The 15,357-nt window shown below is 51.2% G+C and overlaps 1 protein-coding gene across 2 annotated transcripts; it reads left to right on the forward strand.

Annotated features, from left to right (window-relative positions):
• The first annotated feature begins 339 nt into the window (after positions 1-339).
• On the forward strand, positions 340-13,659 carry LOC103350072 (neuroblastoma breakpoint family member 6-like protein). 2 transcript variants are annotated; one of them, XM_070076891.1, is made up of 9 exons: positions 340-807; positions 1,031-1,238; positions 3,863-3,947; positions 6,079-6,314; positions 7,540-7,591; positions 8,413-8,576; positions 10,420-10,527; positions 11,244-11,363; positions 13,275-13,659. In XM_070076891.1, exons 2-9 carry the CDS (start codon positions 1,061-1,063, stop codon positions 13,283-13,285), a joined length of 954 nt encoding a protein of 317 aa, XP_069932992.1. In that variant the 5' UTR covers positions 340-807; positions 1,031-1,060; the 3' UTR covers positions 13,286-13,659. The 2 variants fall into 2 exon arrangements, with proteins under 2 accessions (XP_069932992.1, XP_069932991.1); XM_070076890.1 differs by having other exon boundaries at positions 368-687; positions 13,275-13,657.
• Positions 13,660-15,357: the final 1,698 nt, after the last annotated feature.

Raw genomic sequence — 15,357 nt, forward strand, 5'->3', positions numbered from 1 at the left:
AGCCCCGGGCACCGCGGACCGGCGAGCAGGAGGCACACTGTTCGCCGCGAGGGTTACCTGTGCGTTGGGAGTCGGGTGGCCGCGGGAAGCCGCGTGGCATTCGCCCGCCCGCCGCAGGAGCCCGCTCCCCGCAGAAGTCCGGGTCCGAGTCCCACCGGAGAGAGTGGGCCGGAGGCCACGGAGCGCCCGCGTCGGTGCCGCCTCCACTCAGGGAAAACCCTGCCCCCGCCGCCCCTGCCGCCCGCGGGCACTCGGAAGCATCGCATCGCGTATCCAGCTCCGGGCTCCCCAGGGACAGGGTCGCGGTGACGGCCGCTCTCGGTTTGGCCGTCACGGGCTCTCCGTGGGGACCCGAGGACTCCAGGCCGAGTCTGCCTGTCCCTCAACCCCTCAGCTGCTAGGCCACCAGACCCTTTCGCACAGACCTGTGTGCTGCGGAGGGGATGGTGCCCATTGGGGATGAGCAGAAGAACTCACGGGTTCCTGAGAGTCCACGACCCCCCCACCTTCTAGTTCTGCTATTGTGACTTCAGACCGTTCCCTGGCAGCCTGGGGCCTCTGGCCACACTCCTGCGGCAGCGTCTGTGTATGGGCAGTGCCTTCAGCTCAGACCTCTGGCATCTTGGGCCTCACATTTGTCTCTAAGGAGTCTGCGAGTTGTGGCTGCTGACAAAGTTCCTCCCAAAAGTAAGTTAGAGTGAGATCTGCATTCCTGACTCTCTTTACACCCCCTCTTTGATGTGAGGAAGAGTTACAGAGATACTAATTGTATCTGGTATCACTCACACCTTAGAGCTGAGCAGCTTGGTGAGTGTAGGAGCTTACCAGGCAAGACCACCGTCAGCAGATTGCACTCCCGTGTGTGTACTAAGCAAGACGACTGTCAGCACAGTGCACTCACGTGTGTGTAACTAAGCAAGACCACTGTCAGCACAGTGCACTCACGTGTGTGTAACTAAGCAAGACCACTGTCAGCACAGTGCACTCACGTGTGTGTAGCTCATTATTTGTGTGGCTTTCTCCTGTCCAGGCTCTGGCTCTGCTCTGACACAGCTTCATCATGGCAGTACCTCCCAGCACTGTTCCTGGCACAATGGCTAACAGCAGTGCCCTGGACACCTACTACGACCTGCGGGCCAAGCTGGAGAGGAGCCAGCAGAACGTCCAAGACCTGAGAGAGAAATTCCTCACTGCCAGAGCTACTGTTTACTTCCTGGCCAACCGCCTGCAGAGGCATGGTAGGTCTGCAGAGCCGCGGGCCCAGACTGAGAAGTGGGGGTTCCCTTCCTCAGAGAAATGGACACTCTCTACTTTATCTTCCCTGTTCTTCGTCAAAGTAAACTCCTAACTGTACTCTGGGTCGGTAGGTGCCTGTATTTCATCCTCAGCTTGCCGCAGTGGAGAAAACAGAGGCACAAAGATGAAAGTTTGCAGGGACAAGGTAGGGAGGAGGAGACTAAAACCCCAGGTGAGGCAGTAACTGCTTCTTCTGGCACAGGAACCTGTGTCAGCTCCTAGGAACCAGGGCAGCGCTGTGCGCTCCACTGTCTCAGCATTCAGTTCAAACTCTTACTAAGCACCCATCTACAGGTAGCTTCACTTGGCCTGAAAGGGGTAATGATACCCGCCTGCCTTCAAGGAGCTCGGGACTGTCTGTTCCCAGGCATCTGGCACTGAGAGCAGCCCTGGCAGGCACAGAGGGAAGCCCTAATGCCTGCAAAAGTTTCTTTTCCCCAGAAGTGCAGAGAAGCCATTGCTCACTCTCTGCTTACGAGAAGGCCATGTCCAGGAGACTCTGAGACCTATGCCACCCTTTCTGTCTCACCCTGCACAGGAACTTTGCAGATAGCCAGCAAGGGCAGGTGGCCCTCCAGGATGTGGCCCCCAGACATGAGCATGAGGAGAACAAGGCCAAGTGCAGAAGACTGCAGGTCTCAATCGCAAGCCAGGCCAGTGTAGGTGCTGGCTCCCCGTCTCCATAGCCAGCTTTACCATTCGGAAATCTACTGGAAAATCTTAAAGCTGCTAATAATAGAAGGAAGAGGGGGAGGCTGTAATTCCTGTCGTGTACACGGGAACAAGAGCTTGCGAGGGCAGGGATGCTACAGGAGGGCACCTGCTACACTGCAGTTGTTTGCTTTCAAATTTCAACCATGATTTTTCAGTTGATCAGTGTGAGTATGGGAGGGCTTCAAACCTGTGATGCTGTTTATTGTCATACACAGTGAACAGTGAAAATTACAGCTTCCCTGGCAATGAAATGCAAAATGATCTTTAAGACATCACATTATCAAAAGTATACTACAATTAAAGGTGGATATCTCAGGGTTTAGGCTGTCACTTGGGACACCCACATCCCCTGTTGGAATGTCTGATTTCAGTACTGGCTCCTCAGGGCAGGTGTCATGCCCAGTAGGCTGTAGTGCAGCTTGGGATGGCTGCATCCCATGTGGGAGCGCATGGAATATAGTCTTGCCTTTGCTTTCTGATCCAGCTTTTTGCTAATGAGCCTGGGAGACAAAAGATGATGGCTCAAGTAAGTGAGTAGCTGACACCCTCATGGAAGACCCAGATGGAGCTTCAGTGTTCAACCTGTGCCCAGACCTGGCTGTTGTTGGTGTTTGGGATCTGACTCAAAGTATAGCAGATCTCTCTTTAAAAATAAAACAGGGGCCAACACTGTGGCATAGCAGGTAAAGCCACTGCCTGGGGGGGGCTGGCGCTATGGCTCACTTGCTTAATCCTCTGCCTGCGGCACCAGCATCCCATGTGGACACCAGGTTCTAGACCCGGTTGCACCTCCTCCAGTCCAGCTCTCAGCTGTGGCCCGGGAAAGCAGTGGAGGATGGCCCTAGTGCTTGCGCCCCTGCACCTGCGTGGGACACTAGGAGGAAGCACCTGGCTCCTGGCTTTGGATTGGCACAGATTTGGGGGGTGAACCAACGGAAGGAAGACCTTTCTCTCTATCTCTCTCACTGTCTCACTGTCTCACTCTATCTGTCAAATTAAAAGAAAAAAAAGCCACTGCCTGCGGTGCTGGCATCTCATATGGGTGCTGGTTTGAGTCCTGGCTGTTCCACTTCTGATCCAGCTCTCTGCCTGGCGTGGGAAAGCAATAGAAGAAGGCTCAAGTCCTTGGGCCCCTGCACCCATGTGGGAGACCCAGAAGAAGCTCTAAGCTCCACACAAAGAGAGAGAATTTTCATTCCTTGATTCCCTACCCAAGTGGCTAAAACTGACAGGGCTGGACAGGCCAAAGTGAGGAACCCAGCATCCATGTCTCCACTTTGGTGGCTGGGTTCCAAGTACCTGAGGTATCTTCCATTGCCATCCCAGGAGCGCACTAGTAGGAGCTGGATCAGAAGTGGGGCAGCCACGACTTGAATCAGCGCTTCCATATGGGCTGCAGCTCCCACGAAAGTCTTTTAAATCTTCAAACTATTCAGGGATTACTGAAACTCCACACAGGAGAACCATCAGTCCTACAGTCCTTGGTGTCCTCCCAAACAAGGAAATCACTGCTGCAATTCCCAGGTCAACGTTTCATTGAAGAAGCCCCAGGGCTTGCTGCTTGCAGTGGCCCATGACTTAGATGAGGCCTAGGAGATGTGAACCCTGGCATTGCCTCATTCAAACCCAGTCCTCTCGTCACGTTGCTCTACCTTCCATGAGCTTCTCGTTCCTCATCTCTAAACTGGGGAACACTCAGGAGTCCAAGGAGTACAGGAGTGACAATCTCTGCACATAGCCTGGTCCCTAGGTTTCCTGTGTGGTGGAGGGGACTGTGCGTCCTCCCCATAGACAGTGACCTCGGCTGCATGGCCACCTGTCCGCTGAGGAGGGTGCGACTCTGTTTCCTCAGGGTGTGAGGAGTACAAAGACCTCATTGCATCGGTGCTGGAGGAGAAGCCTGACTTTGAGGAGATGCGATCAGCTGCGAGGCTGGGGTAAGGAGCAAGTTTGTGCAAGGAGAAGTGGAAATATCCATGACTATCAGTGGGGTTGTGGGTTTGGGGTGAGGTAGGGCGTGGGGTTCTCCATGAAGTAACATATGGGTAAAACGGATCAAATGCCTGGGTAGGACACAACAGTGCATGTCCAACTGTGTGTCCCTGACCCATTTTCTTAACTTTCCTGGGCTGGCTCACCTGTAAGAGGAAAGTGCTGACAGCATCTCCTGCAGAGCTTCACGAGGTCAGACTCACCAGTACAAGTGGTTGGCACCATCTCTGACACACATGGAATCTCAGTGATTTGCTGTAGTTGCTAGACTTACTCTTTCTTATAGACATGGTGACTGTAACTAATGGCATTTTCTAGAAAGATTTATTTGTGTATTTGAAAGTCAGAGCTACACAAAGAAAGGGAGAGACAGATGTTAGGGTGGGAGAGATCTTCCTTCTGCTGGTTCACTCCCCGGATGACCTCAACTGCTGGGGCAGGGAATGGCCAGAGCTAGGGGCCAGGATCCTCTTCCTGTTCTCCCACATTGGTTGCAGGGGCCCAATCACTTGGGCCAGACTTTGCTGCTTTTCCCAGGCTGTCATCTGGGAACTGGATTGGAAGAGGAGCAACTGGGGGTCGAACTTGTACCCATACTGGATACTGGTGTCCTGTCAGTTTAACATTTACACCATGGCACGGGCCCCATTAATGAGCTTTCCTACAAGAGATATTTTCCAGCTTTTACAGATATTCTTTCATTTTAAAACTATTTCCTCTCTACCAATTTTTTAAGCACTATAGGGCTATTTAGTAAGTGCATAATTGTGCAGCTATTGCCTGGAAAATGAATTATTACTTTTCTCAAGGCCAGCATTTCCCTTCCTAGAGAGTTTCTAACATAGGGTAGATTGTGGCATTCACACTGTCTTTGAGCACTTTGCTGAAGTGATCCTATACAGTCATGTGTGTAAAACCCATGCAAACAGAGATAGGACTTGGAAGGGGGTACAGGCCTGAAGCCCCTGTTTGATTCTCCTGTAGGCCTTGACTTGCCCCACACTTTGTAGCATTTCTAGGGATTAGAGATTGACAATGTGAGAACAACCACTTGGCTGACAGAAAGAGAACATTCAGGCATCTGATAGGGTGGGTGACTCTTGAGCTTGGTCCAGCTTCAGGATTCTGTGGTTCTCAGCATTAACTGGATGCCCCATGTGTACCTCTACTGAGTGCTGTGAGCTGGATAACACATGGCCATGTCTGTCCAACAGAGCTCACATCCTATACTGGGGCAATGAGAAATGCTTCAGGCTTTAGAAAACAAGGAAATCTCACAGAGATGACACAATCATCATCTGAAGCTCGTGTACTATCCTTGCATTCCTACTGGTTATCCTCATCTTCGTGACATTCTTTTTTGTTGTTGTTGTTTCTGTTTGTTTCTTTGTTTCTTTGTTTTCAGGCAGAGTTAGACAGTGAGAGAGAGAGAGAGAGAGAGAGAGACAGAAAAGTCTTCTTTCTGTTGGTTCACTCCCCAAATGGCTGCTACAGCCGGCGCTACACTGATCCGAAGCCAGGAGCCAGGTGTTTCCTCCTGGCCGCCCATGTGGGTGCACGGCCCAAGCACTTGGGACAACCTCCAATGCCTTCCTGGGTTACAGCAGAGACCTGGACTGGAAGAGGAGCAAGCAGGACAGAAATGGCACCCCAACCAGGACTAGAATCCGGGGTGCTGGCACCGCAGGCAGAGGATTACCCTAGTGAGCCTCAGCGCCAGCCTATCTCCATGTCATTCTAATGAATGTTGCCTTCATGGCCTTTATGGGACTTCCCACATCTCAATGCCAGCAGGCGAGCTTGCCCAACACAGATGTTCCTGGCCCTATTGGCATACTGCTTGCTGTTCACTACATGGATGTGGGCTGAGGTGAGGGACTGAAAGGGCATCTTAATCATAGCAAAAACAAACAAGCACAGGGCCTCTGTGCACATTCCCCCTGCCAAGGCAAGCCTCACAACATACACCAGCATGCACCATGGGCACTGCCCTTCGGCAATTCTAGTGGATGGCTCTGCCGAGGCTCCTGTGAGCTGTCATTCAATCTTACATTTCTGTCTTCTTCCCTACCTTAGCGGACAAGACTCCCTAGTTCAGGCTCGGGCCAGAGAACTCACCCACTTACGGCGCAAGATACAGGAAGGGAGAGAGGTCTGCTCCCTCTTTGCCCAGCACCTGAAGGACATGGGCCAGGCTTTTGAGGGCCTCCTCAGGAGCATGGACGTTGCCCGCCACCTTAGACAGAGATTCTGTGAACAGTTGGCCCAAGGAAGCCAGCTGGCAGAGAGCCTTGCCAGAAAGCTCACGGCGGGTAAGTGGCTGCAGCTCCAAAGGCCCTTCCTCCTCCAGAGCGCCTCACAGGAGGGAGAACCATGCCCTTACCGCCCCAGCTCATTCTTTTGCTCTTGTCTGTGGCACTTAATCCACATGCAGTTTGGACTTTTCAGAGCACTCAGGTAATTCCTTCGAGTTATTCTTTGCAAGGTTCCATCTACAGTCAGTAAGAAAGAGTACAGAAGACTGACTTCATCTTGATGAGCATGGCAGGAAATAGACCTCTTTTTTTTTTTTTTTTTTAGTTTTCAAAGGCAGAGTTTCAGAGAGAGAGGGAGAAGGTGGGGAGAGATCTTCCACCTGCTGGCTCACTTCCCAGGAGGCTGCAGTGGCAGCACTGGGCCAGGCTGAAGCATGAGCCAGGAGTTTCATCCAGGTCTCCCATGTGGGTGGCAAGAGCCCAGGCCATGAGCAGGAGCTTGATCAGAAGTGGAGCAGCCAGGAATGCAACCAGTGGCTCTATGGGATGCCAGCACTGCAGGCACTGGCTTAGCCCTCTACGCCCCAAGGCTGGCTGCCAGATTTCATTTGTGAAATGGCTTTTCACTGGATGTAGGATTCTAGATTAAAAGTTTTGTTTTGCTTTTTTTCTCCAAGGATTTACTTATTTATTTGAAGGCAGTGTTACAGAGAGGTAGAGAGAGTGAGGTCTTCCATCTGCTGGTTCACTCCCCAAATGTCTACAACAGCCAGCGCTGTGCCAATTCGAAACCAAGACCCAAGAGCTTCTTCTGGGGCTCCCATATGGGTGCAGGGTCCCAAGGACGTGGGTGGGCTTCCATTGCTTTCTCAGGCCATAGCAGAGAGCTGGATTGGAAGTCGAACAGCTGGGTCTTGTACTGACCCCATAAGGGATGCCGGTACCACAGGCAGCGATGGCTTTACCCACTATGCCACAGCGCTGGACCTGAGACTCAGTAAACTTTCAAATCTAATTTTATACATATCTTACTTCCTGTGAGCTGGAAAAGAAGACACTGTAGACATCGTGGACACACATCGGGAACACCCTGTGCAGGGGATAGGAAATCCTTCCAAGGCTCTGCTATCCAGGTGAACCCAGAGGCCTCCTGGGGCAATTCTCCCAGAGCTTTCTGAGTATACACGCAGAAGGTTCAGTCTCTGATCATAGAGTCTCAGGTCTGTGATGTCTGAATGGGGCCTGCTTAGTTTCTGACTCGCTTTCTAGTCTCGCTTTGCAGAGAATCACAATGATCAGAAATCTGGAGACAGAGAGGAGACCCTGGCCCAAAGGTAACTCTGAATGGTAAAGGGGCTAGTGATGGAGCGAGGAAAACTAGACAGGATTCCAAAAGCAAGGAATCCAAACAGAGGTCAAAGTTAACACCCTGAGCAACAAACAAAGCCAACCCGGAGACTGCGGATGGGACCTCTTTGTTCATGGATTTTACAAGGATGTGTCCTGTCTCCAATGGTCACCTGCTCTACTGGGAGCTCATACATTGTTTCCACTTATTAGTAACGTGTCAAGTTCACTTTTAGTCAGTCTGACCTAAAGGGAAACAAAATAGTGGCCCTTGGTTTCTGTGTGATTTTAAACCTTCATGACTGAACCCCAAATTCACATGCCTGTCTCTTTCTGCACAGTTTTCCTGAGATTTGTTGGAAGATGTTTCATTCCCAGAAAGTTATCTTGAGAAAAAAAAAACACAGAAATGACATCATATATCTGGAGAAATCTAAAACTTGGAAGAAATCAGGGAGGTTTTGCTGTCTCGGGAGCCAATGTTCAATGGGCCATTTCATGTAATATAAAATACAATGCTTTATTTACACATCTCTGTTCACTGTTTTGGGTCTCTAACTGGATTTAGGGCAGTTCCTGAGTCTGCTTCTTTACACTGAGCTATGGGTCAGTGCACTGAGCACCTGCCGCTGTCTCTACCCCAGCTCTAAGCACACCCCGCTCCATCAGAAGTGGATGCTACATTTTCTCTTGATGCGATGGCCTCTCTGGTGTTCATGCCACTTCCATGAGCTTCAGATCAGGACCTGTAATGAGCTTTGCTTCCAGGTTGCCTCAGTGACCTCTCTTATCTTGCCTCTCCCACCAGGCCCCACAGAGAGCACCAGGGGGAGGGAGGGAGTGTGGAACCTGAGGACGCAGTGGATGAACGGTATCTGACTCCTTCTGGCCAGCGCAACTGTGATCAGCCTTCCAGTAGAGACACCGTCCTGTCTGAGGCACAAGAAGCCACCTCTGCTGAGGACGCAGGCCGTGAGTCCTCCCCTTGTAAATAAAGTACAGCTCAAAACCTTCCAGTAGCTTCTTCCTTCTGCATGCTCACCACTTCTGTCTGAACTGAGCTGTAGCATCTGTGTAGACAGGCCTAGAAGCTTCTCCTTGAAAAGGCATATAGGCTGAAAACAGCGCTGGGCTCAGGTGTCAAGTGCAGTCCTGGGTGGGTCAGATGATTTTCAGTGTTCCTGGTTGACATCTTGCCTGAGTCACCCTGCCACCACTGGCATAGAGCATCTGATGCACGCACAGTGGCCCATAGAGGAGAGTGAAGGGAGCACGGGAAAGTTTCAGCCAACTCCACAGTCCATGTACACAACCTGCCTCTATTGGGACAGCTCTTTTCCTGAGATGGTCTTTTTTTTCCCCAGAGTTATCTATTAGTTTGAAAGGCAGAGTTACATTCTGGCAGAGAGGGGCAGAGCGAGAGAGAGAGAGAGAGAGAAAGCGAGAGAAAGAGAGAGGTCTTCCATCTGCTAGTTCCTTCCCCAAATGTCCACAACAGCCAGAGCTGATGTGATCTGAAGCCAGGAGCCAGGAGCTTCTTTTGGGTCACATGCATGTGCAGGGTCCATGGACTTGGGCCATCTTCTACTGCTTTTCTAGGCCATAGCAGAGAGCTGCATCGGAAGCGGAGCAGCTGGGACTAGAAACTCTCCTCCCATGTGGGATGCCACTACTGCAGGCAGTGGCCTTACCTACTATGGCACAGCACCAGCCCCCCGTGCTTGAAATGGTCTTGATAATTATAGTCCGTGGATGGAATACCTGCATTTTCCAACCATGTAGGAATGCTGCCAGCCTTGCTCAGTTATCAGGCATCCTGTCCCCTTTCCTCCTCCCAAGGTCTGATCAGAGTGACAGTTGAAAGGTGATTTTCCTGAAAGCAGGTCTCTGATGCTGCCAACCCCTGGTAAATGGCCACAATGTCACGCTTTGTGCAGCAACACAAAGTTTCTTTTTTTTCCCCCCAAAACATGGGTGGTTTATTCTCATTGCTGCATTGCCATCCAAACCAAGAGCCAACATGTCTGGTGAAAGAAAGGCCATGAGTAACCGTGGTGCCAGCAGCATGCTCCCCTCCCAAAAACCCCCAGGGGCCAGAGCAGCTCCTGCATGGACAGAGGAGCCCCCTGGGCAGCAGCATCGCTGGTGTGTGTTCAGAACACAGCTTCAGTCTTTCTCTTCTCTCTCTTGATGTCCAGCTTCCCTTTTTTGAATTTTTGTGTATATCCTTTTCTTGGCAGGTGAATGAGACTGTGTTAATTCACTCAGGACCCACTGGGCTATTTGCTTAGCAACATAAACCCCGTCAGGCTTGTCTTTCTCCCTCTCCTTCACGTGGCAGGTATAAGTAGGTGCCCTTTATTACTCAGATCATCCTCCTAGGAAGGAATCCCCATTTCCCTTTCACATTTCACCATGAGCTGCAGAGGAAGTGTTCACCATGTGTTGAACTGGTCTGGGCAAGGTATGTAGTAGAGGAAAGTATTTCTAGTTCCTGCAAGTCACACCGAGGAGGTGGCCACAGCTTCCGTGGGAACCGTCTGGCCTTACCTAGAGGCTGTAAGGTCTTTGTTCCTCCTCTTTGCCTCTCCTCCACCTCCCATGCCCTTGGGTGGAGGCAGCCCTGTGAGTGTGCTCAGCGCTTGCCCATTCTTCACTTGAAACCCACCCAGGGACTGGTGTTCCCTGATGAGAGCATGACGTAGGCAGAGGGGTAGGGAGAGTCAGGGATCTTGTACGGCAGCCTCTGGCTGTCCCATAGTGACAAAGATTCTTCCTCCCTTCCCTCATTTCACGTCCTGGTGGACTGCTGCAGAAGATGAGATCCAGAAACTACAGCAGCATCTGAAGCAGACCATGGTGGTCAACGTCAGCCTGCGACAGATGCTGCAGCGTCACCTCAGCACCGTGGACAGAGACAGCGGTAGGGGGACTAGAGGGGCCTGAGTCTGGCAGTGGGTGTGTTTCCACAGGCAGGCCACTGGGCCAGAGCCTCACAGAATCTAAGCACATGTTAGACCTGCTTCACCCACTTCATACAAATGGCCTGGCTAGAGAGTGAGCACCAGTGCTGTAACTCCTATTCTGGAAGCCACCAAATAGGCTTAGGTAGAGACTTGACCACGCTAAACTCTTCCTCCCACTTTTAGCCATCTGACCTCAAACCATGTTCGTGCCTCTGACTCTGTGCATGGTCTGCGTCTGTCAGCTTATGTGAGTGTGGTTCAGTAAAACCCAGGTTTCCGAGCCCCACGTGCAGCAGTCTCCCCCGCTGCCATCCTCATCTGCCTCCTGTGTCTCATTTGCTCCTTGCTCCTACCTAGGGCTCCTCGTGGATCCTAGGGTACTTCTGCCTCAGCCCTCGCCTTCCACTGCTCTCATGCCAAGGCCACCATGCTGCATCATTGGGCTGGGCCCCAAAAGTGTGATCGAATCTCACACACTTCCTCATATTGCAGCACCGGGTGTGAGAATGATGTGAATGTGCTGGAGCTGGGAAGCAGGTGACCATGAAGCTTGTTCCCCATCAGCCTGTCAGTGCAGCCCTCAGGCCCTGCAGTGGAGTTCAGGAAATTAGCAGGAAGCCTTCCCTTAAGCAAATGTGAATGCCTTGCCTGACCATAATTCTCTCCTGGACAGGATGCACCTCCAACCTCTACTGGCAGGTCCTGGATTCCATTGTTCAGCTGTATGATGAAAACATGGTCCTCAGGGAAAAATACCAGAGACTCCCAGTGTGCAGGAACCCTGCCTGCAGAGGTAAGTGGTGAGGGCACAGCGGGAGGTCTTTGAAAATGTTGCCTTCAATGAGTCTTCTCATGAAAGAAACTACACAGAGAGCTTTTAGGTCTTCTTCTCCCAAAGAGAACCCAACAGCAAGGAAACCAAACTTACAGGTAATAGCTTCTGGGTTTGCAATTACCTCCCCTACAATGGATGGAACAAATCAAAACCAAACCCCAGATCCTTCCCTAAGAAGATGGGTTGATGGGAAACATCTAAGGTATGAGAAATGAGCGTTTTTCCACTTTTCAGAGTTAGACAGTAAGAGAGACAAAGATAGAGAGAAAGGTCTTTCTTCCGTTGGTTCACCCCCAAAATGGCTGCTACGGCCAGCGCACTGTGCTGATCCGAAGTGAGGAGCCGGGTGCTCCCTCCTGGTCTCCCATGTGGGTGCAGGGCCCAAGCACTTGGACCATCCTCCACTGCCTTCCCTGGCCACAGCAAGAGAGCTGGACTGGAAGAGGAGAAACCGGGACAGAACTGGCGCCCCTACCGGGGCAAGAACCGGGATTGTCGGCACTGCGGCTCACTAGGCTAATCCTCCACCTCACGTTTTATTTATTTATTTATTTTTTTTGACAGGCAGAGTGGACAGTGAGAGAGAGAGAGACAGAGAGAAAGGTCTTCCTTTGCCGTTGGTTCACCCTCCAATGGCCGCCGCAGCCAGCGCGCTGCGGCCGGCGCACCGCGCTGATCCGATGGCAGGAGCCAGGAGCCAGGTGCTTTTCCTGGTCTCCCATGGGGTGCAGGGCCCAAGCACCTGGGCCATCCTCCACTGCACTCCCTGGCCACAGCAGAGGGCTGGCCTGGAAGAGGGGCAACCGGGACAGAATCCGGCGCCCCGACCGGGACTAGAACCCGGTGTGCCGGCGCCGCTAGGCGGAGGATTAGCCTAGTGAGCCGCGGCGCCGGCCTTCCCACCTCACGTTTTATTAAAGAACTTTTTGGTTAGTTCCTGAAGATATCCCTCGAAACGCCCTGAGGAGAAATTACCTTTGTAGAATGTTGCTTTCCCCTGGGATGAGGGGCATCAGCCAAGATCTATGCCTTGTTCTTTGCTTGGCAATTTCCCTTTTTCTGCTTCTGCTCACTTCTTTCCCCCACCTCCACCCTCTAACTGTACAAGAACATTGACACGTCTCACCAGGCAAAGCGTGTTCCTGTCCCAGCCAAAGTCACGCTCACCCTGTAGAACTTGTCCAGCTTCCTCCAGGTGGAAGCCCTCCCTCCGCCTTTTCCAACACTCTGTGATGTACCAGAAAACATGTTGGTGTCCAGCTCAGGATTTTGACCTCTAGGTCATGTGGGTTTAGTCCTTAGCCCCTTGTCACCATGATCTTCTCACAGTCTTGTTATTGTCCAAGGACTCTGGTGGCTCTCATACTGTAGGGCTCTCCCTGTGGCCCCACCCTCCTATGAGATGGATTTAGGAGAATTTTCCTGCAAATGTCTTCTCTTTGCTGTAACAAGGCTGTGAATGTGCATGTTTGAGATATGACTCTCATCGTGGGGCCTGACAAAGACCTTTATTTTCTCTCGAGAAGCAGCACGGAGGGTAAACTGAGGCTGAGGAGGAGCTGGTGGGGGTCTAGCTAACTAACCTGCAGCAGCAGCTGGGAGCAGGGCTCTTGGCAACGGGAGGTGCTGGGGCCCTGTGTCCCACACCACGGGCAGCTAGCACACTTCAGGAGACTCTGCCTTGCATGTGCTAGCGCCACCATCTCCTTCCGGCCTGTGGTCCACTCCTGTAACTTCTCCCCTTCCCCTCAGTCGGGCTCCCCCTGGCCTCCATTTCCATCAGCTCTAGCACCAGCCCCAGGCAGTTGTCAGCAACCACACAGAAGATTGTTCATGAGTTGTTTTTGTTTGTTTGTTTATCTATTTCAGGTAACAACTGAAGTATCAAATGACTTGTTTAATTTCAATACCAAAAGTTAAGTCACCAATAATTCTCCAACTGATGAGAAAATAAAACAATAAAGCAAGTCTAAATCAAAGAAGTCACCATCTCTGAGAACCAAATTACCTGGCAGGACCAATGCACTGTTTGCTTGCGGAAATCCCAGCCCTTCCGTCTGCACATGTGATAGCCCCTAAGACACCAATGCCCAGATCAGGCGAGGATCCTCAAAGGCCCTCATCCTTTTCCCTCCCAACTCCAGCCTGGAAAGAGCAAGGATTTGGGTCCAGGAACGGGCAGAAAAAAGTCCCTGCAGATGGTTTACCAGCTCTCGGGCACATGTTCCTTTTACTTGAGCAGTAGGGTTTAGAAACCTCAGAAAATAAATTTCATTTTACATACATTTTGTTGCCTATCTTTTTTGTACAAGTTGAAATTAAAACTTTTATTCTCCAGCTTGAAACAGCAATGTTAATTCTTCTTTTTAAAGGTGTTTTTATTTGGAAGGCACAGTGACATGCACACACACACACACACAGATTGAAAGAGAGAAAGAGATAATGATAGAGATAGAGATATAAAGAGAGAGAGAGAGAGAGAGAGAGAGAGAATCTTCACTCCCTAAATGCCTCCAACAGCCAGGACTGGGCCAGGTGGAAGCAGGCGCCATGAGGCCAGTCAAGGTCTTAGTCCTGGCTGGCAAGTAACCCAGTCTGTGCACCATCACTGCTCCCTCTAGGCACATTAGCAGACAGCTGGACTGGAAGTGGAGGCAGGTCTGATACTCGGCTCTGATACGGGATGCAGGTGTTCCAGTGGCAGCCCAGCCCATGGCACCACAATATCTGCCCCTGAACTCCCATCTTTTTTTCTAATACTCAGATTAATTCTTTTTATTAATGATTTATTTATTTTATTTGAAAGTCAGAGTTACACAGAAAAAGGAGAGGCAGAGAGAGACAGAGAGAGAGAGAGTAAGAGAGAGAGAGAGAGAGGTCTTTAATCCGCTGATTCACTTCCCAGTTGGCTTCAATGTCCAGAACTGCACCGATCTGAAGAGAGGAGTCAGGAGCTTCTTCCAGGTCTCCCACGCAGGTGCAGGGGCCCAAGGACTTGGGCCATCTTCTACTGCTTTCCCAGGCCATAGTAGGGAGTTAGATTGGTGGTGGAGCTGCAGGGTGCTGGAATGGTGCCCATATGGGTTGCCGGCACTACAGGCAGCAGCTTTACCCGCTATGGAACAGCGGTGGCCCCTAAACTCCCATCTCCATAGGTGCACTCCTGTATACTACAGAGTGGTAGCACCAGTCCAGGTGCATCAATCATTCCAGAATCAAATGTCACTAAGTCCCTGGGATTACACAGAAAAACTGCATTGGGTCCCCCACTCTGACAACTGACATAGGTCAGGCAAGAAATTCTGTGTTGTAGGAGGCAGGTCTGTAGGGTCTGTAGGAGAGCAGGGTCACACAGGTTCACTGCTAGAAAACCCAAGGCAACAGTCATAAAATGTTTGCAGAGTCTTTAGAGGTGGCTCTTCACTCCCGATGTCGAAAGTCTTCCTGAGGACTCCAGATTTCCATATAAAGGTTTCAGTGTAGCGCACAGACTGAGACATGTGCCCAGATTGCACTGGGCATTTCACAAACTTCAGTCTTGTTTTATTTCTTTTTTTGAAGCTAAACTTTTCCTGTCCACTGACTTGTCTTTGGCAATCCAACATAAAGCTGGACATCATTGAAACACAGGAAGCCCCAGGCTTACCAGACCTCTAGGCTAGCAGGCTGGTTCAGGTAAGCACCAGGAAGACACTTCCCCCACACCGTGGTGTGGGAGGGGCCTTGGATGAGAGTGTGCTGCAGATGGTGATCTCCATGTGCTGGTTCAGTGAATGCTGACGTCCATCAGCGACAAACATAAGGCAGAGCCCCACAGTTTCCATGCTGGGCGTCAGCCGGCTCTTCTTAGACTGCTGTTAAATTTTCATGCACACTTTCAAAATCTCACTTTTACTGCACTGTAGTGATGGAGTTTAAGCCACATAGTTGTGTAGCCTGGGGTGTGTTGCTT

The sequence above is a fragment of the Oryctolagus cuniculus genome, chromosome 7 (genome assembly GCF_964237555.1).
Source record: "Oryctolagus cuniculus chromosome 7, mOryCun1.1, whole genome shotgun sequence".
In the NCBI taxonomy this organism is placed as follows: Eukaryota; Metazoa; Chordata; class Mammalia; order Lagomorpha; family Leporidae; genus Oryctolagus; species Oryctolagus cuniculus.

Bases quoted from the DNA above. Each gene is read 5' to 3' on its own strand.
- LOC103350072 (XM_070076891.1), top strand. From the start codon at position 1,061: ATGGCAGTACCTCCCAGCACTGTTCCTGGCACAATGGCTAACAGCAGT. The intron at 6,315-7,539 runs GTAAGTGGCTGC...CTCGCTTTGCAG, and splicing joins TGCCAGAAAGCTCACGGCGG to AGAATCACAATGATCAGAAA. The intron at 8,577-10,419 runs GTGAGTCCTCCC...GGACTGCTGCAG, and splicing joins CTCTGCTGAGGACGCAGGCC to AAGATGAGATCCAGAAACTA.